At 32.8% G+C, this 24,750-nt stretch overlaps 3 protein-coding genes across 4 annotated transcripts; 1 reads left to right on the top strand and 2 right to left on the bottom strand.

Moving 5' to 3' along the window:
• Positions 1-2,342: 2,342 nt before the first annotated feature.
• On the bottom strand, positions 2,343-2,819 carry LOC107061016 (uncharacterized). The gene has a single exon (XM_015309675.1). The coding sequence runs from the start codon at positions 2,817-2,819 to the stop codon at positions 2,343-2,345; it is 477 nt and encodes a 158-aa protein (XP_015165161.1).
• A 4,610-nt stretch (positions 2,820-7,429) lies between these two features.
• LOC102595548 (UPF0690 protein C1orf52 homolog) lies at positions 7,430-10,078 on the top strand. The gene is made up of 3 exons (XM_006349642.2): positions 7,430-7,562; positions 7,648-7,810; positions 9,485-10,078. Exons 2-3 carry the CDS (start codon positions 7,660-7,662, stop codon positions 9,865-9,867), a joined length of 534 nt encoding a protein of 177 aa, XP_006349704.1. The 5' UTR covers positions 7,430-7,562; positions 7,648-7,659; the 3' UTR covers positions 9,868-10,078.
• Positions 10,079-10,525: 447 nt separating this feature from the next.
• On the bottom strand, positions 10,526-20,401 carry LOC102595885 (homocysteine S-methyltransferase 2). 2 transcript variants are annotated; one of them, XM_006349644.2, is made up of 7 exons: positions 19,934-20,401; positions 18,160-18,216; positions 17,799-18,028; positions 17,187-17,316; positions 16,722-16,925; positions 12,094-12,162; positions 10,526-11,096 (listed from the first exon to the last, which is right to left on the bottom strand). In XM_006349644.2, the coding sequence occupies exons 1-7, from the start codon at positions 20,117-20,119 to the stop codon at positions 10,947-10,949; spliced, it is 1,026 nt and encodes a 341-aa protein (XP_006349706.1). In that variant the 5' UTR covers positions 20,120-20,401; the 3' UTR covers positions 10,526-10,946. The 2 variants fall into 2 exon arrangements, with proteins under 2 accessions (XP_006349706.1, XP_006349705.1); XM_006349643.2 differs by having other exon boundaries at positions 12,091-12,162.
• Positions 20,402-24,750: the final 4,349 nt, after the last annotated feature.

A 24,750-nucleotide genomic window follows, 5' to 3' on the forward strand; every position in this document is an offset into this window, starting at 1 on the left:
TATATATATATATATATATATATATATATATATATATATATAAAATTAAAATTGTAGGACATATCTTTTCACTGGCGTATTGTGTCGTTGATTCGGAGAATGACATCGCGTGAAATTGGTTCTTTGTATAACTAAGAGAGACTTATAGAGAAAGGAGTAATATGTGTGTTGTGTCTGATAGAAATAAGAGCATTATAAAGATAGTGATGAGAGTGTATAATAATGTGTCATATTATGCTTGTATGTGACAATACTTGTAGAGTAGTGTTGAAAAGAAAGTTAGAAAGTCCCACGAGGAGCTAAGTGTTGTATTCTACACAATGGCAAAGACATGTGATAAACTTAATTTTGATAGGCTACTAGATACAGTGGAAAAGGTTAATATAGGAGTTAAAAGAATAATTGGAATTGGCTAGATATGATAAGTGGACTAGATGTTATGCACAAGTTCATCAAGGATAGACTATGACATCTAATATCGCAGAGAGTATAAATGTTGTAATAGTGTCAGCGAGGAAATTATCAACTTTCAATTTTCTGAAAGAGATCAGACTTATCTTTGGCAGATGGAATAATGATAATAAACATGAGGCAACATGTACATTTACCTCCATTGATTAAAAAATTTCAGAATATACTGATAGAAATTGAAGCAATAAGCACATGAACGAGGGTATGTTTTCTATATATTTTATATTATTAATATTTGATTGTGGAGAAATTTGTATATATACATGAGTATATACTATTTTGTATAATATCATGTTGTACTCTCAACTTTGTATAATAACAAGTTGTACCTTTGACTGAATATGTTCACAATGTGAACAACGATGGTAGAAATTTTATAGTCTATATAAACAAGAAAACATGTAGTTGTGAAAGGTTTCAGTATGAAGAAATACCATGTGAACATACTTAGGTTGTATTAAAGTCAAAGAGTTTAGTCCATGATGAATTTTTTTTTATTTATCCAAATCAAATACAATGTTAAATATTTATCAGTTACCAATTCATTTGTTCCCTGATGTAGCAAAATGGTGATATATGAATACATAATGTATAATTCCTCCTCCCAACATGAAAGAATGTCTGATAATCCTTCAGCCTTTCCGTTCTGGTCTGGGGAACGCTGATCAGAGAAAACGCTCATATACTGCCTTGTTGATTCAACAATTTGCGTCTAGTGGGGAGCTTTGTCATCTTAAAGAATAAGCGGATCTTCCCTTGCATGCAGATCTTAAAGTCATAAATCTTTTGATGACCGGTAGCCAGTGAGAACCTTATTTTTTAGCGATAGGAGAATTTTCCTACTAAGTCGAAGATATAAGCCGACGGTCCAGATGTAATAGAAGACTTTATAACTTGCTCGGAACTTCCAACTTTCGATTCACTTGTGGGATCTGGGGAGGACCACCACGGCTCCTCTCTTCTCGAGAATTCGATGTTGTCTGATCAATAGAGGAGTTCACACCGAAACTTTCAACATAGAGAAAGAACTCATATCCTGAACCGGAGAAAGGCGATAAGGACCCATGAATTGATAAAGTACGTGAATCAACTCCTTCTTTGAAGTTTGGCCTCCATAATTCAAAAGAACTTCAGGCAGGTAAAAAAATTCCTCGTGCAAAAAAACAAGTGAATTGCCTGGACTTAAAGAAAATAATACGTGCAGCACATGTGGAGTTGCAGATCACAATAGGCGTTTATGTCGAAATATGCCTAAAATTTTTTAGCGAGTTTTATATTAGAATGTAACTTTGAACTTTATAGATAATTGAATATTCTTCGTAGTTGTTTTTTTTGTTTAAAACTATATCTCATGGATTTTTATTAGGAGAATCGTTTCAATTTAAACCACAATATAATTATTATTTTTATAACGTTTGTTATTTTCAACACACACTTAATAATAATAAAAATATTGCGATCGTTGTAAAATTATTATATAAGTTTATGATGATAAAATAAAAGCTCAAAAATGCGTAAACAAATTTTTTAAATGTCATATGAGAATTGAAGATTTTTCAAAAAATTGTCTTGATACATGATTGATCTATAATATTTTAATATAGAAATTGTTATTGAATGGAGGCAACAATCAATAAAATGCAAGATAAATTCATTTTTCAAGTATACTCTGTAGGATTTTAAATCAAACATTAAAGGATTCAAAAATTACAAATCGATCATCTCACCAATCCTCGTATCTAAAATAAAACTATTACTTAAAAAAAACTAAAGCAAACAATAATAATTTGTAGATACTACTTAATTAAATTTAAACCAGCCAAATCAAGCCTAGATTGATTCAACTAGGAATCATCTAGTCCAACAAAGAATTAAGAGATATTCAAAGTGGAACCCTCATTGTCAGCCCTTGCTTTCAATATTTCTTTCATTTGTTTGAGATTTTCTCTCACCACGTACAACAAATCGTTGACATCTTTAGGGTCCATGTTAGCAGAAAAATCTTCCTTTTTCATTTCATAGACCTTAATTGTCAACTCCGTGAACCTGTTCTTTTCCCTTAGCTTTTGAAGTTCCTCCATCTTCTTAATTATTAATTGCTTGGTGATTTCTTCTTGTGTCACCATGTTTTTGGGTTGCTCCTGCACATATAACTTTCTAAATTTTTCAAAGGTTTTGATAGCAGCAACATGATTTGGATATATCAGAGGTTTTTTGTGGTAATCACTATAGAAGACGCCAACAATCTCAACACCATGAGAGGCGTTGAGTTCTCGAGCCATTTTGAAAAACTCATTTCGTGCTTTTTGGTATGCAATTTTTCTTTCAGTGCTCATTTCCTTTGTCATGGCTAAAAAGAAGTAGGAGAATATATTTGAGTAGATACCAGGGGTGATCAAATGGCTTTGTTGTTGTTGTTGTTATTGTGTGTTTCTTTGCCTAGGATTGACTTCTATTTATAGGGGAAATTTAGATTATTTTTTTTTTGAATAACTTGAAATAGAAAATTTGTAATTGTCATACCTAAATTATTTTGGGATAAATTAAATTATAATAGATTTGATGCCAAGTTAAGTCTAAAGAGACATGGAAACAAGGGAGATATTTTACGCAACACGGGTGAAGTGTAAATCTTGAAGTACGGGTCGGTTCATATGTCCCATAAATTTATGGGACTTAAGTTTCATGTATCTTCAAATTTTTAATTTTATTTTTGAGAAAATAAGCAAGACAACAAAAAATGATAATAGCCAAGATAATGTTAAAATGATTTCATTATTGATTTTAGCATTAGCTAGTCCTTCTCGGCTCAACAAATATTTGCAATTTTTTTTTACGAATTTTAAAGGCAAAAAATAAAAAGTGTAAGTGCAATAAAATTAAAAAAGTGTCATAAATAGTGACGGATTTAGAATTATAAATAAAGAGGTTCATTATTTTTAAAAAGTGAATTGTAAAAAAATTGTATTCTTAAAAAAAATATTGTAATTTGAAATGAGCGCATAATACAATTCACTTCTTTAAAATAATATAAACTATAAAATTCAAATTACGATAAAAGAGAATATATACGTTATTTTTAAAAAAATATCTCAAAAAATAAAAATTAATATGCTAGTGCAAATGACTTTTAAAGGAAGAATAGGTATAAAAAGAATGAGAAAATTTCAAAAATAGCAAACATAATAAATATAATAAGGCTCTAAAGTTATAGTTTCGATAATTATGCTCTATAACTATACTTTTGTTTGCTATAGAGGCTATTGTTTGTATATTTCACTTGCACATTTGTATATTTCACTTGCAAATATACAAATAGGGTAAATATATACAAATGGAGACTGTTGTTTGTATATTTCGCTTACACGTTTGTATATTTTTCTTGTGAATATATACAAAAGGGTAAGTATATACAAATTTTGTAGGAAAAATTACTTGAATAAATACTTTTTAATAAACAATTATTGATTTTAGAGATACTTTTTATTTATTACCATTTATAACAATATATGACAATACTATGATAAATCTGTAATATTTATTAAAATTGAATTATGTATGCAATATATATGTATTATAACTGTTTTAAAATATATTAGGTTTGTTTGATAAAAATACAAATTGACACATTGTATTATAAGTGTATTAAAATGGGTAATAAATGCATTATTCATCAATAAAACTTATATTATATGTGTTTTATAAATTGTTCTCTATAATATATATTAAAATTGTATTATAAATGTATTAAAAGTGTTCAAGTGAAAAAAATATTCTTGCTATAAATGGTAAATATTTCTTAATATAGTATATTTTTGTAAGTTTCCCAATTTTGTATTTATACATTTAAGAATTTTTCAGAACTCCATTTGTATATTTCGATTGCCAATATACAAACATAATAATTTATTATGATTTTTTCATAAATTGTATACAAATAACTAGGGAAAGCATATACAGATTCTGAATTTATACAATCAGGAACCGAATTATACAAATTTTAGATTTATATAATCAGGCGAATTATACAAATTCTAGATTTATACAATTAGAAAACTGAATAGCAAGAATTGAGGAAATTGCAGCCGCGAATTACAATTTTCCTAAACTCTAGCTATAGTACATAATATAGGCAAAAGATTTGCTATTCTACATAATTTTCCCTATGAAGACCCCACATATTATAGGTTCTTAAACTTTAAACATAAAACAACACACACAAAAAGGTGATGTTTTGATGCAATTTTGGGAGGAAATGATCAAAATGGTCCTTGATGTATAGGGGTGCTTTATCTCGATCCTTAATATATTCTAGGTAATTGAAATAGTCTTTAATATATAATAAAAGTGTTCAATTTAGTCATTCACCCTAAACTTAACAAATTTGTCCCCAAATTTATTAAATATAATGATAGGTCTACATAACTTACAAAATCCACCTTTTTTTTTACCTTTTTTTATTAGCTCAAAGAAAGGAGTTTCCCTTCTGCTTTTTTTTAGGGGAAAATGCATAAGTACTCCCCAGCCTATGTCCAAAATTCCTGAGACACACCTAACATTTACTAAGGTCCTATTACCCCCCCCCCCGAACTTATTTTATATATAATTTTCTACCCCTTTTCGGCCTACGTGGCACTATCTTGTGGGCCCAACGCGTGTTGACAATTTTTTCAAAGATAGTGCCACGTAGGCTGAAAAGGGGTAGAAAATTAATTAAAAAAATAAGTTCGGGGGGGGGGGGGGATTAATAGGACCTTAGTAAAGGTTAGGTGTGTCTCAGAGATTTTTGGGTATAGGCTGAGGGGGTACTTATGCATTTTCCCTTTTTTAGAGATAACTATCAAAAACACACCTAAACTATCTTTTTTTTTTAGTTTCATACCTAAACTATTGAGAGTGTGAGTTTCATACTTAAACTATCACTTTTTAGTTTGAGAAACACACATCAGTGGTGTGTGTAATGCACTCTCTCTTTTATTTGAAAAAACCTTGACACATGAATTCCACATGGATAAAATATTCCACTTTGATAAAAACTAAATAATAAACTATTACTATTAATTAACAATTAAAGATTAAAGTATTACTATCCATTAAAAAAAAATTAAATTATTTTTCTTACCCCACTCCACCACCTCCTCCACGTACCCCCCCCCTCCCCAAAAAAAATGATATTATTTTAAAAAAATAAAAATTCGGCCGCATCCTATTTAACCCTCCGCTCCTAATTTTATTTTATTTTTACATTTTCCTCATTTTGTGTTAGATATGTACATACATATAATTTTAGAAAAAAAAAATCTACTAGTGTACCGAATATAACATAAATAAATAAAAAATTAAAAAAAGTCTTGCGGCGGCAAGTAAAAAAAAATTTCGTTATGTATATATCTAACACAAAATGAGAAAAAAAATGAAAGCGGAGGGTTTGGTGGGTGTGTAGAATTATTTTTTAAAAATAATAAAATAATATCTAAATTAGTATTTGAAGGGGGGAGGGGGGGGGGGGAGGGAGATGAAGTAAAAAAATTAAATACTTTTATAAAAGAAATTTAAACAAAAAAAAATGACCGAGGGGGTGGGCATGAGAGGAAGTGATGGAGTGGGGTAAGAAAAATATTTTACATTTTATTTTATAAAAGAAATATTATTTTTTTAGATAATAATTTTTTAATTTTTAATTTTAACTAAATAATTTATTTAATTTTTGTCAAGGTTGATTGTTTTGTCCATTTGGAGTGTGATGTGATAATTTTTAAAAATAAAAGAAAGAGAGCGTATTACACACACCATGACGAGAATAGTATAAAAGAGAGGTGTGTTTCTCAAACTAAAAAGTGATAATTTAGATATGAAACTCACACTCTCAATAGTTTAAATATGAAACTAAAAAAAAGTATAATTAGGTGTGTTTTTGACAATTATGTCTTTATTTTATGGGAAAATGCATAAGTACCCCCCAGCCTATGCCCAAAATCTCTGAGACACACCTAACCTTTATTAAGGTCCTATTACCCCCTCCCCAACCCCGAACTTATTTTTTAATTAATTTTCTATCCCTTTTTGGCCTACGTGGCTGAGTCCGTGACTTCACCTATGTTAGGCGCGTGGGTGCAGTTTTTAGACAACGCTGGCCAATAAAAATTGGCCACGTGTTAAAACAAACTTGAAAAAAATAAACATTAACTCAATTGTCTTCTTCTTTATCAGTGTTCTTCATCTTTGAAAAAAAAAACCTCCATTATCATTCAAGTTAAATTGCTCCTTGCTTCGGAAAGGTAAAGTAAATTTTTAATATATTCTTTATATTTACACCTTTTTATGTCGATTATTAGTTCTGATTTTAAATTTCTTTCACAATTTTTATGTATAAATGTTAGGGTTATGACAAAATTCGAGTTGAATAAGTTGTGTATGAATGAGAATGATTCAATGATCAATGCGGAAGTGCGATGCAAACATGGATGAAGGTGAAAGTCTTCGAAATCGTTATGAAAATCTCAACATCAATTCAAAGGAGAAGGGTGGCGATGTAAAAGAAATGGATAATTTGAAAGAGAAGAAGATGAAAGGGATGAAAATGAAAGAAAAAAAAAAAAGATGAAGGCTATTGTTGTTTTGGGAAATTCCTTTGTGAAGATGAAAGGGATGAAAATGAAGAAAAAGTGATAGTTTTTTGAAATTTTGGGAAGTGTAAAAGCTACTTTTGAACTGATAGCTTACTTTTTAGAAAGTTGAAAAAGTCGGGCCAAGCGCGTGTTGAACAAAGCTTTCAATCTATCTGATTTATATTGCCACATAGGTTAAAAAGTGGTAAAAATTTAATTAAAAAATAAGTTCGGGGATAATAGTACCTTAATAAATATTAGGTATGTCTTAGGGATTTTGGGCATAGACTGGAATATTTATGCATTTTCCCTTATTTTATTACAAAGCCCCCACCCCACCCTCTCTCAAACTCCCCTTTTGAATAATCAACCTTGCATATGTACCTGTATATATTGTGAAGACACAAAAGCCCTAACCAATTCAATTCGATTCGATTCCTTTGTGCTTCACTCTCTCGAGTTCGTCCCTGTGAGTGCTACAAGGTAATTCTTTTCCTTAATACCCATTAACTTCGATTAACGTTAAGGCTATTTTGTTAATCAAGATTCTTTTTTGTGGGTTTTGCAGTTTGTTGAGAGGATGAAAAGGGCAATGCCATGGAGTGATGATGAAGAAGACGATTCATCCTCCGATGATGAATCTTCAGCACTTGATACTGATAATGAAGACAATTCGGGGTCTACCAACATCAAACCTAAACTTAATAATGCTTCTTCCTCCAAACATAAAGGTAACACTTTTCCTTCATTTTCTCTCTCCAAAAATCCATTTTCTTGAAAATTTTAACTGCGGTGTACAGGCCAACTTGTGAGACCCTCTACTAGATGAAGATGTTTTTGCTATCAAAGAAAAGGTTTAATTTTTTTCACTGCTTACATGGTTAGAAATGTAAAAGAGAGAAAGTAATCTGCTATAATTGTTTACCCGATATGGGTAGTTGTGTTTACTGTTAGTTGTATAACTTAAATTGGAAAAGAAGTATGATCATTTGTGTTCATTGGTTTCGATAGAAATAGAATATTGATACTACCACTTGCTTATTAGAATTCTTGGTTCCAGTTAGAATTGTTCCCTGTTCCTTCATTGGGAAGTCTAAGGAATTATGTTTTTTAAAAAATTTCTAGCATAGTTTATTATGGTGATGGAGATCAACATAGATGCATGGAATAAATCCCCGAGGAGTAGGCTTCCCGATGCTGAACTCTATTCCTTAGGTTCGGAGGTTCATAGGTTCGTAGGAGGAGCCTTACGTCGTAGGGCATAGTTTACTATTTCGATGCTTATGCTACTACTGGATTGAATATGATAATATAGTCAAACAAAGGGGGCTTCAAGACTTCCTTCTTCTTACTACTCGCTCCAAGTATTCGACTCGTTGGGTCGGGAACATCAAGAGTTCTTATGCATTTCCACGCCCCTTTGAGACCCCGAGAAATGGACAAATTCCTTTTCTTAGGAACACATTCAAGTTTCATCACTACAAAAAGGATAATTCACCACAATCCATGAATTTAAATGTATAGAGTCTCAAATTCGACCTGGGGATCTTAATTCAAGCCATTTTTGTATTCTAGCATCAATATAGTTCTGGTTCTATAGCTTATTAAGTCGGTGTGTATGGGATGCTACTGTACTTACTGGTTATTTGTGACAATGGGTGCTAAGTTAGTAGAGTATAAAGTATGATCATTTGGGGATCCTTTGCTTTTGATAGAATACTGTAGCTCTAATATGATACTACAGCTTGTTCATGTTCTTAAGTTCTTAGGTACAGTTAGAGTTGCTCCCATATCCGTATTTAGGAATGGTAAGCAATTATCTTGTTGTAGTTCTAATTTATTCTAGCGTCTATCAGAAATAGTTTTTCTCCTATGAGGTAGTAGGGGTAAGGTCTGTGTCCACACTCTATACTCCCCAAACCCCACTTTCTGCGACTACGCTATGTTGTTGTAATTTATTCTAGTGATGGAGAACCACAGATGCATGGAATAAATCACAAGACACTCGATGATATCTGTGAATTTTCATAGGCTTAAATACTAGGATTGAAACAATTAATTTCAAGTGTAGCCATAATATAGTTCTGGTTTTATAGCTTACTAGGCAGTTTAAGTCGGTGTGTATGAGATACCGCTGTACTTACTAATCATTTGTGACAAATGACAAAGGGTGCGGAGTAAGTATGAACATGCTATATTTTCAAAAGTAATATGAATGTGTATATAAGGTTCAAGCAGAAGGCCACATACTGCTGAAGGCTATATCTAGCACTGTATAAATAACTTAGGATAGTACCTTTGTTGTTGGACTGCTTCCCCCAGTTTTCAAAGTAGTTTGTCGTCCTGTATACCAGAAAAAAATATCAATTACTTGATGCTTAACTGTTAATTTTGTCTAAGCTCAGCTGAATCTGCAAAGCGGAAGAGCAAAGGTGTGGACTTTGACGCTCTAAGCCGCCACGGGTACAGAGGTGGATTATCTGTCTTGAAAGTTCCACCACCCAAGGAACCGGATCAGGAACAGAATTGGTCTTGGTCAAGTGGGAAGGAAACCCGGGAAAAAGAGAAGGACGAAACTTATGAGGAGCGTCAGAAGACGAGGGCTGCACTTGCGGAAGCAGAGGAACTTGTTCACGCACAAACTCAAAAAGAGAGGAAGAACTTTTCTTTCTCACAGAAGGAGAAGAGGAAGAGAGATCTTGGTCAGGCTAGCAGAGGGAAGAGTTATGTTGAAGAGGAAAAGAGGCTGCTTAGGGATAATGGTGTTTACTCTGGATTTGATTCTTGATTCACAAGCTGTTCTTTTTAGCAGTTTTATCTTGTAAAAGGTTGTAAAAGTTAGTTATGACTATTGGGCAGACGCTATATCCATAAATATTGTTGTCAGCATCAAAACGAATGTATGATACCTCCATTGTCATGCTAGACATTGTCATTGCACGAGTATCAACAGATAAATCTAATCAAACTTGATGGTCCAATATCCATCTCATGTTCAAGATTGTTGTACTTTTTCCAGTGGCTTTGCCTTTGCTTGTTAAGTTCTCAAGTCCTAAGTTTTGAAAAATATGTTAATGCTAACTTCCTATAGTTTATCTATTATACCCAAAAATGTGTCCATGCCAAAGTATTCTTCAAAAATATCTACTCCCTTGGCTCAATTTGTATAATACTACTCTTTTCATTTCGAAACAACTGTTTCCCCTAAAGCAGTATTTTCTGACTAGCATTTTTGGGCATCTTATATTATTAGACAATTAACATCATTCTAATGTTCACAAATGAAGTTACATTCTTTAAATCTGATACGGTATCTTTCTGCTAAACTGACTTTCTAACAATTATTTTAATATTTTTCACCACTACTGCTACAATATAATCAAGTTAAAAGGTTTTAACAATCCCAGCTCCGTCACTGCGTACAATGGAGCATTTTGTTTCACAAGTACAGAAGGTAACAGTTGCCATAACTCATAGTTGGTAAGATTAAGGTTCAAATCTCAGAACTTCCAATTTGGAAAATTGAAGTTCTAAACACAACAGCAAATACTTAAATAGCTATGGTTCCGTGGTTGGTGGTAAAATAGAGAACCACAAACTACAATGTGGCGTAATACTAAAAAGTTCTCAAAAACCAAAAATTTCATAGATTTTTTGTACATCTCCACGTACCAAAAATATGATACACCACCAATAAACAGCCTAGGTTGATCAGTAGATCTTCTCTTGCCCTGAACTCCAGTCAAGCAGAAACCTCTTCTGAAACGTAGGCCATCCAGGTTTACAAGAGACGGAAACAATCCTTTCGACCCAGGCACAAAATCTTGTCTCGTTTTTAAGTTAGATGCCCCTATTTTGTTCTCCAGATTAGACAGTACGTTTTCCGGAGAGTGATTTGTGAATTGCTCTGATGGTATTTGGAGTAGTTCTGCAGCAACCTCCTACCAGGGATGCTCCTGCCTCACACCATTTATTAACATAAGGAACAAAATCTTCATCTGTCACCCCGGTATTACTCTGCAACATAGAAAAAAAGACTATTAGGAGGATAGATTTGAAGTAATTAGTTCCTTAATCTTCATCTGTTATCCCAGTATTACTCTGCAACATAGAGAAAACCAATATTAGGAGGATAAATTTGAAGTAATTACAGCATGGATATTAGTAAGAACATCTTAAAACCACAGGACTACACAGCTGATGATTAATATTTCTAGATTTAATTAACTATACACAGGGCACAAAGTACTTTAAAATTCCTGGTTGTATTAAGCCCAAGGGCATAAGCTGTTTTGTTTTGCTTTCCTCTTTTCTAAGGGAAAAAACACTGAAACTGAAGTGGCTCTTCTCCAGTTATTTCATGAGCAGAACATTAACTTCTAATTTCGGTTTACTTCATATTCAGTATTTAAATATCTTTTGCTGTCTTGAAATGGCTTTCTTTTGTGCTTCAGGCAACATCTTTAGCTACCACATAAAGTAGAAATGGAAAATTTTCACATAAATGCTTGAATGTTGAGAATTACAAAGGTTGTAGACCATCATATTGATTAGCAAATGTGGAGCCTAAAGGAAAAGATGAAAGTGACTTTTTTCGAGTTCGTGCGTGAACAACTATCGCAGGGGTTGGCACAATTGTCAAAGGCTGTGGGTTTTGTGTCTTAGGTCACAAATTTGATCCCTGTGCCAAGCGAACTAAGTCCAGTATTTAAGTGGTGAAGGGTAGATGGTTGGGCCCCATCATCCCCGAGTGCTGAAGGTTGCGGCTGGCCCAAAGGGCTGGCTCAACATGAATTTCTTGTTCATTAAAAATAAAAAAACTCATCAAGGTTTCTATTCATCATCCCAAGTTGTCAGCAAGAAAGGAAATGACATAGTTTCTTTCCTACAAGCCACTGACTAGGAATAAGCACATAAGTGTTGTGCTGTAAATCAAGAATCAACAAGCCTTTGCAGTGGTACTCAATAGGCACAGTTAAAAAACTGAAAGTTGATGAGGAGAAATACTCACCACCCACTCCTTCCGAATGCCATCGTAACTCTCACCACTGTTGGGATATATAAGGATTGGTTTTGTTGTTACCTGAGAAATGCAAGTCAAAAAGTAACAAGACTATATTAGAACAATAGATTTATACAGAGCTATTGTTAAGTATATAAGAAAAATAACCTAGGATAACAAGCAAACTAAGCTTCGCTTGAGAAATTTCCATTTGCTTGTCTAGACCCACAAAGGTTTCTCCCTCATGGGGGGGAGAGAGTTAAGAGAAGAATTTGAACACTTATCACAATTTCCCTTGTTATTTTCCACCTATAATCCAAACAAGAGAAAAATAAAACGACACTTTCTCATCTCCTGCTGGTTTCTTTAGTGCCCAGAGGGAACTGAGGCAGGGAGACCCTTTTTCTCCTTTCCTTTTCCTACTTGCTATGGAAGGGCTGAACAATATGATCAAATCAGCTAAAGTGAGGGGATGGCTCAGAGGTATTGAGGTCAGTGGACCTGAAGTAGACAGTATGGAACTTACCCATCTACAATATGTTGATGATACCTTGATACTGTGTGATGCTGAAGAAGGCCAACTAAAGATACTGAGGGTGATCCTAGTGTTGTTTGAAGAGTTTTCTGGTCTACACAATAATTGGAGGAAAAGCTACCTCTATCCAATTAATGAAGTACACAACATGAAGCCTTAAATGTTATTCTGGGAGGGGAAATTGGAGCACTGCCTACATCGTATCTAGGGATGCCTCTGGGGGCTAAATCTGAGTCATATGAAATCTGGAACAATGTGGTTGAGAAAATGTGAAATGAAGCTAGCAAGATGGAAATCACAATATCTCTCCAGGGGTGGCAGGTTGACCTTGATTAATTCTGTTCTTGATTCACTACCAACCTATATGATGTCAGTATTCCATATTCCCAAGAGGGTAATCAATAGGTTGGATAAAATTAGAAGAAAATCCCTCTGGCAAGGAAACAATGAGAGAAAAAGCTACAACTTGATTAAATGGAATGATGTGATAGTGGGAAAGAAGCTTCAAACAACAATAACTACACTAATCCAAGGCTTTTAAACTTACCAGTTTCAAAAAAAAAACATCGAGATCTGGGAATAAAGAACTTTATGAAACAGAGCAAAACCCTTAGGATGAAATGGTTGTGGAAGTTCAATAATGAAGAACATACCTACTGGAAGGAAATCACTAAGGCAAAATATGTAAAGGAAGACAACTGGATGACCAAAGAGGTGACTACACCATATGGGGTCAGTGTATGGAGATCCATTAGATCTTTGTGGCTTGAATTTAAGGCTAACACAAAGATCAAAGTGGGGAATGGAGAGACAACAGAATTTTTGGAAGGATGTTTGGCATGAGACAGTTAGACTAGAGGCCTTGTATCTTGATATATATTCTCTAGTATCCCACCAACAGAAGACCATAGTAAATCACTAGACTCCTCAAGGGTGGAACTTCATCTTTAGGAGACAATTAAATGTCTGGGAGATTCAGAGGGTAGCAAATTCTTTCAACACCTCAGGATGAAATGGTTATGGAAGTATTCCACAGAACAAAACCAGTTGTGGGGAAGAGTTATCAAATTTAAACATGAGCAGATGGACAACTGGATGACCAAGGAGGTCACTAGTCTTTATGTTGTAAGGCTATGGAAATTTATCAGAGTATTGTGGAGTGAAATGCAAGAACACTCCAAGATAAAAGTGTCTAATGGGAATAAGACTAGCTTCTGGAATGATAAATGGCATGAAGTTGGCATTTTGAAAGTGGTGTTTCCAGATATCTACAACCTAACTAATCATCATCTCAAAATAGTGGCAGAGATGTGGTCAGCCCAAGGATGGAATGTCAGCTTTAGAAGACAGATGAATGACTGGGAAATCAACAGAGTTGCTGATTTTTTCAACACTTTGAAACAGTTCTCAGGTCTCCAAACAGGAGAGGATACTCTATGGTGGCAAAGTAATAGTAAAGGGGTATACAAGTTTAATGTTGCTTATCATCAATTGAATCAGTCCAACTACCAGAATCTCAACTGAACATGGAAACTGATATGGGAAGTCAAAATTCAATATATAAAGTTTCCTGTTTGTATGGCTATTAGCAAGAGGAGTTGAGTTGACACTTGATAATCTACTGAAGAGGGGAATCCACATGTGCTCTAGATGTTTTTTGAGTAAAGAGACTGTTGAGACAGTCAACCACTTATTTCTACAATGCAAGTTCACAGGCAGGTTATAGAGTATTATTTTGAACCTTAAATACCTAACATGGGTCATGCCAGGCAAGGTTTCTGAAGTTCTAAGAAGCTGGGATGAAGTAGGAGTAATAGCTAAAAATAGGTGTAGGTGGAAACTCATCCCCACATGCATCTGATGGACAGTGTGGAAGGAGAGAAACTCCAGATGCTATAAAGGTGTAGAAAATGAAGTGCACGAGATCAAACTTAACTTATCTTACTGCCCTGTTTTTAGTGTAACCAGTTATACTATAATGAGTCTACGGCTATTGTTGATGTACTTGATTCAATATAGATAGAGATATAAGCATTCTAGAGTCCCTTTTGTAATTATGGTTCAGTACTACCTAAGTACTGTTCTGGATATAATACAATGTTACTGTTTATCAAAAAAGATTATTTCAACACCATTGGGCAATTTAATGGACTGGAAGGGGGTCAAGACATTTTGTGGTGGAAAGGCAATCAGAAAGGCAGTTTTAGGTGGGTTGTGCATACAACTGGCTGAGCCACCCCAATCAGCCTCAAAGTCACTAGCCATGAAGAGGAATCTGGAAGTCAAAATCTCACTCAAAGTGGCTTGTTTTGTCTAGTTGTCAGCCAAAGAAGAAGTTGTACTGACTCAAGACAACTTGAAGAGGAGGGGGATACCCTTTATGTTCTAGACGTTTCTTTTATGGGAAAACTGTTAAGACAGTTAACCATCTCTTTATACATTGCAAGATCACTGGCCAAATATGGAGGTTATTCCTTAATCTTAAGGGTATGTCATGGACAATGCCTGCCAAGATCACGGAAGCAATCCAAAGATGGGAGGAAGCAGGAAAGCAGTCCAAGAATAGAGACAAATGAAGAACTATCCCCGCTAGTATATGGAGGGCAATATGGAAGAAAAGGAACTCTAGAGCTTTTGATAGTATAGAGAATAGTATGCAAAAAGTCAAACTAAATTGTCTTATGCTACTATGTTTTTGGTGTAACTAATTATACTCAAATGATACTATCTCCAAAATTGATGTACTAGACTCAATTTAGGAAATGATAGTAGGATTTGAACTACATGTTATACATATTGACCAGTACATTTTTAGTACCGTCTTTTGAGGAAAATATAAAGTTACCAGTTTTTTAAAAAATCACTCTCTCATTCTAATTTTCCTCCATTTCCTTTTTTGTCCCTTTTCCAGATTAAAGTTAGAATCATTTGTTTTTTTCTTATCAAGAAAATTTCTTTAACATTTGTTCAATGTAGCTAGTTTTCACCTTTGAACTGCTAGCATTGCAAAAACTAACATGGGGCATCTGCAATTACCCCTAGCACCAAGAGGAGTTCTCTAACCACATGTATTCATAGATAAAATATGAGAATCATCCTAGTGTAGACCTTCAACAAGGACACACATATGGCTCCATGACCCCTGAATATGAAGGCATTATAGCCCAAGACAAGTAGGTTTTATAGGCCCAAAATTGCTGAATATGTTATCACCACAAGTACAATATGACAGAAACTTGTGTTTCCACATGCAAGTAAACCAGTTCTCCATCCCAGTTCCTTCTTCCTTTCTGCTTATTGCTCTTGGTGGTCTGTGAACTAAGGTTGTTTGGTAGAGTGCAATAGAAAAAATAATGCATGCATTAGTATTGTGTATTACTAGTAACTTGTTTGGTGCACTTTTTCAACTAATGCAAGCATTAGTTATATATACTATTTGTTACTAAGGTATGTATAACTAGTATATGGAAATCTATGATATTAGTAATGCAAAGGGTTCTAATGCATGCACTATCATGGTTAAGGACACAATTACCCCTCAAAACCTTTTCAACATCCTTTCCACCATATTTGTGGAGGATATTTTTGTAAGCAAATATTTTTTTAGAAACTATGCAATGCATGTTATTTTTAATACACCAAACCAAACACTGCATAAGAAATAATCTCCCCATACCTAATGCAAGCATTACTATTACCAACATCACTAACACACCACATGCAGCATTGTCCTTATATGCCCTACCAAACGATCCCCAAGTGTAAGTCAAATAATGAACATGCAGACAGATGGGGATACAATAAGGAATGAACTAAAGACATGACTTTTTTTTTAATTCTGACAAATATAAGGTTTCCTGAGATCGGGTTTAACTTGTTTTGATCATTTTACTTCTCTGGAAGGTTCATCTTTTAACAAAGATTGAACTATGTTCTTCATTGACCAGATGGTCCGGTTTGAGTTTTAAAAAAGCGATCAGAACAAGAAATAATCAACTCATGTTTTCGTACAATATCCATCTTCTCTAAGCAGCCACTAAAAGTGTCACTTTAAACCCCCAAAGATAAACAGAATGAAGATCGGGAAAATGTAATGAAAAAGTACCTGCTTGATGGATAGAATAAGATCCAGAATAAATCTAGGAGGGGTACAGTTGATTCCAACAGCTAAAACTTTTTCACATGATTCGCCAATTGCAGCACATTCTGACAAGGAATCACCACTGACCACATTTACACCGTCTTTGGAGTTGAAGGATAACCAGGCAGGAGTCTTTATGTCTTCTTCCTTAAGAAGCTCGACAAAAGCCTGGACAGGTGCTAATAGCTGTCAATCTCAAACTCTTAACAAAAGAATACAAACTATTACTCCAGAATAGACTGCTTCACAGCATTATACTGTGGTATTAACTTTTTCTATTGTCACAAACAGCTGTGTTTCAGATAATTATTGTCCATAGCATTTTATAAAGAATGATAACAGAAGCATACCACTAATTTCTACAAGTAGTAAAGGCAATAAGTAGTATCAAAAGATCTCCTCAAAACTTACAACCAATAACGACCTTACCTGAGCTTCCAGTTTATTTGGCACGGTCTCAAAAGCTATTAGATCAGCACCAGAGTTTGCAAGAAGCTGAACCCTTCTACGATGAAAATCCTTTAGAAAGTTGAGATCAACCGCATCCCCATATTCCCCACTGCAAATTGACAAGCAAGTCAGTTTCACATGCATGGAAGGCTAATAGTGGTTTGTGCTTAAGAGGCAAAGACAATGTTAATGAGACCAGGTAAGAATTGTCAGAAGAATGTCATGGGTGTTAGTGAGACAACTTTTATGCTCTAACCAAGGTGACTACAAACTAAAGAGTAGTTTTGCAAATATTTGGAGCAATATTCCCAGAATACACTTTAATGCACAAAAATATCAAAAGTTACAGGGATGACAGGGAGCTAAACAAGAAACAAGGTAAACAAAAACGCCTCTAAGGAACAAGCAGATAAGCATCCTTACAGCCCATAAAAAATCCAATATTCCTTTATTTAATCAAGTAATAAAACTTTCATTAATTGGAACTGCAGCATACAAGTAGTACACAAAAAACCCTTACGTTCCTACCATAGAAATCACATCAGACCAGAGAAAGGAAGAGGAATAAAGTCCTAATTTTCTTTAAATTACCTGTATTCGGAACCATCAGCTAAATAGGCCCCATAACTCCCAACAGATGCTGCAACTAAGATAGGACGTTGTTTGAGAACCTTTCCATCAGTGCTTTGATCAGCTGAAGTCTCACAGCATCTATTATAGTAGACATCACGTGCTTCACATGCAATCTCGACACTTCTTTTGAGTAAGGATTCACTTTCTTCTATAGAATATCCTTTGGCCTTAAACCCCTGGATGGTTGCCTGTCCAAAAAATGAGAAACCATGAAACTAGTCGCAAGGACATAGATAGAACTTGAGATGCATTCATGCGCAAGAGATCATGCATACGAGATACAGAGAGGAAGAATAATTGCAACTGACAAAAGTGGTACCTGATAAGATGAACTGAGTATTATATCTGCACCAGCTTCAAGGTAATCCAAGTGTACCTGCTCAATTTAGTACACCAATGAGCCATGTAATAGAACAAAGAGAAAATTTTCATGTACCTCAAATATTTAAGAGTGGTGATAATTGATATCACACTAGTTTCTCAAGATTTTCCAGCAAAGATTTAGATATGTGATAAAAGCATAGTTTAAACAGTACAACAAAAGCCACAAAGGATACCGACAAGGGAAAGAATCAAAGAGAAGATTGTCAGTTGCCAAATGTTGAGATCTACTGATTCATTTGAGTTGATTATGTCAAGAGACAAGAACTTTTAACTATTCAATATGAGGATCACATTCAAAATTATATCAGAGATTGTAGACGTGGTAACACTTAATTGTTCACAATTCTGAACCACAGCGGTTCTGTTGAAATTTCACGCCTGTACCACATTAATATTTTCATCAAGCAAATTAACATAATATTTTAAAGGAAAAATACTCAAATATGCTATCAAACTTTGAGAAAAGACTCATTTATGTCATCTATTTATAGTTGGCTAAATCATGGCACTGCCTTTATGTCTAGATCCATTTGTGCCATTATTTTTTAACGGCACATGCGTCTTTTATTAGAGGTCCACATCACCAAAAAAACTAGTCAAAAAAATTTCAAATATGTCATCGAACATTGAGAAAAAGTTCAACCATGCCATTGTCATAACAGAAATGGCCCATTCGTGCTATTTTTTAATGGTCGAATTTGATGGTTTTGCAAAATGTTTTTTTCCATGTGGCCTCTTGTCAGAGGTCCACATGCCAAAATTAAAACCGATCTAATTTAATTAAATTTGAAATTAAACCTGACTCATTAACACCATATTCGACTCACCCTAACCCGTTTCCCTTTAATTTCTTCCAAGACCCTTAGATCGATCAATTGGCAAGAACTTACAGATGAATAAATCATTATACTTTGTAGAAGAAAAATTTGAAAGATTAGAGCTTATAAATACTGAATTTTTGAAGCTTTAGCTGAGGAGTCAAACATTAAAATAAGAGAAAATTTAGATCTAAGGATTTGGAGAGAAAATTACTGTAGCTAGTTGTTTCATTAGCAGAATACAGTTTGACTCAAATGTCTCATTTTAAGATATTACATTCTACTTAATTTTTTGAAAATTGGGTATTCCTGGATCTTTCTTCTTTCCAAAAGACAGAGAGAGATAGAGAGAGGCTGAATCTTTGCTATTTGAAGAAGTATGAAATAGGTCAGTCTCTCCTATCGAGTCAGGTGAAGATGCAGAATCAAAAAAGAAGAGAGTCTCAAAAGGATTAGTTGTAAGCTACTTTTCATGCATTTGTTTAACAATATGTTCTATCAACTTGTATGAGATAATTCCTAGAGAAGACAAAATCCCTGAGACATTATCAGAAAGTCTACCAGTATGCAAAACAAAGATGCTGCCAACAACCCCCACACCCTCACGCTTCTACAGAAAAGGGAAACCTAATAAAAAATCCATATGGTGGTCCAACTTATCCACATAACCCGTGCTGTAAAGCTAACATCCTAAAGAACTAATCTTGAAAAGATAATCCTTTTCGCTAAATCCACTATATTGAATAAGCTAGTCAGGAACACGACACAAGACAAGTGAAAATCAATTAGAAAACAAAAAGGTTACTGAACTAATATTTTTTTAAGAAAACAAAATCTATTCAGCTTAGTATAATATAATAGAGTATTAAAGATATGGTTGAAGAAGCATACAGCGCGGACAAGGTGAGGGTCAGTGAGGAGACATTTAGCGCTCCAAAGAGGGTCATTAAGGTCCGCTCCATGACGTTCCAGCTCCGTCGCAAAGCCGCCGTCAATCACGGCAACGCCGCCGCATTTGTGGAGGAAATCTTTGACGAGGGAGGAGGAGGAGTTGACATTAACGTCGGAAGTACCCATGGATTCTCGTAAAAACAGTGACGGAGACGAAGAGAAGTCAATGCAAATTCGGCGTGGTAGTTCACCGGCGAGAAATCTCAATTGGTTGGGGATGTAGTAGTTGGCAAAAGAGATGGAGTAATAAATTGGGAAGATCCGAAATGTCTCAATACTTGGAATTACAAGTTACGAATAATTTTTTCATTTAAAAAAGACACTTAGATGCACTAAAATTCCCCCACTAGCATGAGTCAGAAGGAATTCGAATCATATGAATTTATTGGTGTGAACTCCGAATTATATGTGTGCCAACGAGTCGAGTCGAATATGAGTCTATCAAAAATGGGTTGAATAAAAATAGATAGAGTATTCGACTCGATTTGTATTTTAAATGATTAAAAACGAGTTACTCAATGAATAATATGAATACACATATTATAGTAGAGATCTTATTAAAAGCTTTAAAACAAAAAAAAAAAATTAAGTTTTTTTTATCACTCCACACCTACCAGCACCCCTATCCCAAAAAAAATGTTTTAAAAAATAGTTTATTTTTACCCCATGCCCTCTCTATCCAAAAAAATGTAAAAAGAATTTAAATCTTTTTCATAAAAAAAAAAAAAAATTGAAGTGTTTTTTTTTTATCACCCCATTACTCTAGCTATTGACATTCATTTTATTATTTTGAACTGAAACAAGTCTAATTAAAGAGAAAAATAGATGACTAGAATTTATATTTGGTCAATATCAATTATCTTGAAAATGAAGGTTGGTGTTTGATGTTAAATTAGGTTCAATTTAGTTTTCACACGTAAGTACAATGAGATACATACTGTAATAATAGGTGAGTTTTTATTGAAATTAAATAAAATATCACTTTCAAAAAGTTAAATTATTAATCCAAGGAAAACGAAAGCATTTAAATGAACCCCACGTTTTGCTCCAATGACTTAAATTAAGAAGAAATTATTTGATGGACTTTTTTTTAGAAATATGATCCTCCTTTTATTTTAGTTTATAGATGTAATTAAGCTTGTTTAGCATTGCTACTAAAAACTCCTTATGTTTAGAAGCGCTTATTTAAAATAACTTTTTAGAAAAGTGTTTTTTCAAAAAAAAAAAAAAACAATTTGTGCTTGGCATATTCATTTGAAAAGTATTTTTATTAAGCGATTTGTGTTTGACTAATTTTATTTAAAAAATGCTTTTGAGAGTCAAATTACAAAAAATGGCAAGTATCAATGTGCTTTTTAATATTAAGATTATTTTATAGAGATAAACTATTTTAAACACCTAATACATAAACTCTAATTACATTTTTAATTCAATTATTTAAAATGTACATATTCAAATTTTGGAATCAATATTGTACATATTCAAATTTTGAATCATTATTGTACATAGACAAATATTGAAAACATGAATCTTTTTATTATTTGTTACCTATTTTTCGAATTCAATCTTAGCTATTATCCTTCCTTTTTTTTTGTTATAATACTCTAAAAATAAAAATCAACCAAACTTATGAGATGAGTTAATTAATTAACAAGGAATTTATTGATAAATATGTATACATCTGACCAAAAAAAAGATAAATATGTATACATGTAAGAGATATTTTAGTCTTAAAAAAATTAATTTTCTATTTTTGCTTCTGCTTTGTTTTAAAAGTAGAGATTTTTAGCTTATTCCCAACAACAGAAAAACTGCTTCTGCTTCCATTTAAAAGCAATTTTACGAAATTGTCAAACACTTAATTTTTTAAAATAAGTCTTTTTTTTCTCAAAAAAAAACACTTTTGGCCTCCAACAACAATATCAAACAGACTCAAAACGGTATGATATTTGAGAAAAATGAGATTTAAAGATAATATTTTAAAATATTACATAGTGTGTATATGATTATATCATTTTGAAACTTGTGACCTTAACTACATTATATTTGATTGAATATAAAAAAATTCATTGGTGATAAAATGAAGTTTCTTAGTATTTAAAATTAAAATGAAAAGTGTAAAGTAAATTGATTTATTTGGTAATATATCATATTCTTAGAAAGAAATAAAAAAGAAACTAGGTCAATTAAGGAAGTAACAACTTTTTTTACTTTAAAAAACAACTTATTTTGCGTAGCAAACAAACTTTTTTTTTTTTTTTAATAAGATAAAATAAAATATTCAACATATTCCATTTTTAAAAGTACAAAAAATAAACATATAAGAACGAAAATAAATGTATACTTAAAGTAACAAGAAAACACAACTAACAAACGGTGAAACGGACAAAATTGTCATCTTATTTTTTCTTTATCTTATGGTATCTTTGGTTCTAACTAGTATATGGTAATTGTGATATACGAGGTTAATATTAAAATAACTAATTGTACCATGTGGATATTATATTTAATTTATAATATTATATTTAATTTAATTGCTTCAATACTAAAACAGACATTTTTATTAAGGTTATTTTATTTCTCTTTGTAAGTTTATTCTAAGGTTTGCACATGAAATATAAATTAAGGATTACTAATGTGGATTTTAGCAAGTTTTTATTACAGTATTATTTTTGTTTCTCATTCGGTGTATGCATTTATTTTAAAGCTCGATTAATTTGAAATTATCGTAAAATATCCTACATCGTATTCAATGGATTCAAATCCAAAACATTCTATTAAAAATAAATAGTATTTACTTTTTATAGATTAGGTAAGACGAATTCTGTATTTTCAAGTCAAAGACAAATTGAATGGGTAGGTAAGAACAGGTAATGGGTTAGCTACTTAGCTTATCTCACGCGTAAAGTACACTTTTCCTGCCATGTAAGCTACATGAGGGGAAATAAATCCTTTCTGAACCAAGAACAAAGGGGTTGTTGAAATCTTGCAAAATTTAATTTTTATTTATTTTCATTGAGATAAAGACGTGATGTATATTTGAAAACTTAAAATATTATCTTTAGATTTCAATACTAAATGATAACTTACATAAATCCCTAAGACCTAAATTACATCATATTCCTACTCTTTTTTATTTTACAAAAATCCCTTAAAATATCAGTCATCTGGATACATAAGTTTCATCCGAATACATTAATTGTAATACATTATAAAACTTGTCTGTTGCGTTTAATATGCGTAAAATTGATTTTCTTTCCCACAAATCACACATAACTGATTGATATCAATCCATTCCAATTTGTAATAGCTTCACAAAATTCAAAATTCAAATCTCATTCATCAAAGATCCTTTCAATTTTGATTCAAAATTTTGAGATTCAAAATTCTTCTCCCAGTTTATCGAAGATCCTTTCAATAAGTTTCTTTGCACAAATATTAGTATTTGTTAAAGCTTCTTATGCGGATGACGAGGAACAGTTTCTTGCTACACTTTGTGTAGAATTGATGAGAGTGAGGATTTGTACTTATTGTTCCCAAGAGTCTCGTCTACGGTGGAACAAATATTATGTTGTCACTTTCTTTTCCTTGCATGGATGGTGAGATTGAGAAGCTGCGTAATTTCACTTGAATTTATTGTTCCTTATAATATCATTAAATTTAGGAATCGAATTGTAATTTTGTGAAAAAGAAATAATTGTGATAGTAGATGGCTTTCTCATTTCGATCCAAAAGCTTCAACAAAATTGGTGGAATGATTTCAACTACTACTGTACCTGTCTTTTGTTTTTGCTCCTGCTATTTTTATGACAGTACTTGTAGCTTTTTTTTTTTTTTTTTTTGTTGTCTTCTATTGTTGTCAATCTGATTTATCTTCATCATCCCTGAAAACTTCCTTGGTTAAGTACAAAACAAGTTGTCAATCTATTCAATATTTGACTATATACTTGTATATTAAATGCCGAACTCAAATTCTCGTTGCTTCTGCAGGGTAAAAGAAATAGAAAAAGTAGAAGAACACAATATTGATAGAGCAACTGAATGGATTTACATGTATCAGCTTTTATGTATTTATGCATCATGCCCATAAAATTGTGCATGATACATTCCTTTTTAGACTATACATTATATAACTTGATACATTATGTAGTGTTTATGAATCAAGTACATTTATATTGAACATGATAAGCACTAATCGAAGATTCAACAACATTAGAGTTATATATCAATACTTTAAATAAGAACATGATACATTGCATAAAACAAAGGCTATTGTAGCAGTGATGTATCATATCAGTAATAACACTAACAAAGACTAATTTAAGAATCAAAATAAACGAGATACATTGACGATCTGTATCTTTGGTGGTGATGATCGTGTAATGATAGATCCAACTTTTTTCCTTCTTTTTTGAGCATTTTTTCAACAATAGATTTAGAACTCGAGCATACATCATTTTTTTTACTTCTCTGCTCTCAAATTCTTCATGATTAACGAAACATTTCGTTGATTAGATCTATTTTCATGAAAGTGTTCATCATCAGAATCAAATACAACACCGCACCATATCTCTAGTAAGTGAAACTAACTTGGGTAAACTCAATACTAAAAGAGGGAGAAGAATCCATATGTATCAGAAAATTGTAGATGAAAAAGCTAAAAAAAAAAAAATTAAAAAAAACATTGAAGTGGAAAAGAAAAAAAAATTGATGAAGAAATAGTCCTACCTCTTTAGGAACTTGAAATTGATGAACTG

The sequence above is a fragment of the Solanum tuberosum genome, unplaced genomic scaffold, assembly GCF_000226075.1.
Source record: "Solanum tuberosum cultivar DM 1-3 516 R44 unplaced genomic scaffold, SolTub_3.0 scf00110, whole genome shotgun sequence".
Lineage (NCBI taxonomy): Eukaryota > Viridiplantae > Streptophyta > Magnoliopsida > Solanales > Solanaceae > Solanum > Solanum tuberosum.

Excerpts from the sequence above, each read along its gene's own strand:
- LOC107061016 (XM_015309675.1), bottom strand. The coding sequence starts at position 2,819 with ATGACAAAGGAAATGAGCACTGAAAGAAAAATTGCATACCAAAAAGCA.
- LOC102595548 (XM_006349642.2), top strand. The coding sequence starts at position 7,660 with ATGAAAAGGGCAATGCCATGGAGTGATGATGAAGAAGACGATTCATCC. Across the intron at positions 7,811-9,484 it reads TTCTTCCTCCAAACATAAAG|CTGAATCTGCAAAGCGGAAG; the intron begins GTAACACTTTTC and ends GTCTAAGCTCAG.
- LOC102595885 (XM_006349643.2), bottom strand. The coding sequence starts at position 20,119 with ATGGGTACTTCCGACGTTAATGTCAACTCCTCCTCCTCCCTCGTCAAA. Across the intron at positions 18,217-19,933 it reads ACCCTCACCTTGTCCGCGCT|GTACACTTGGATTACCTTGA; the intron begins GTATGCTTCTTC and ends TAAATTGAGCAG. Across the intron at positions 12,163-16,721 it reads TTATTCTATCCATCAAGCAG|GTAACAACAAAACCAATCCT; the intron begins GTACTTTTTCAT and ends TGCATTTCTCAG.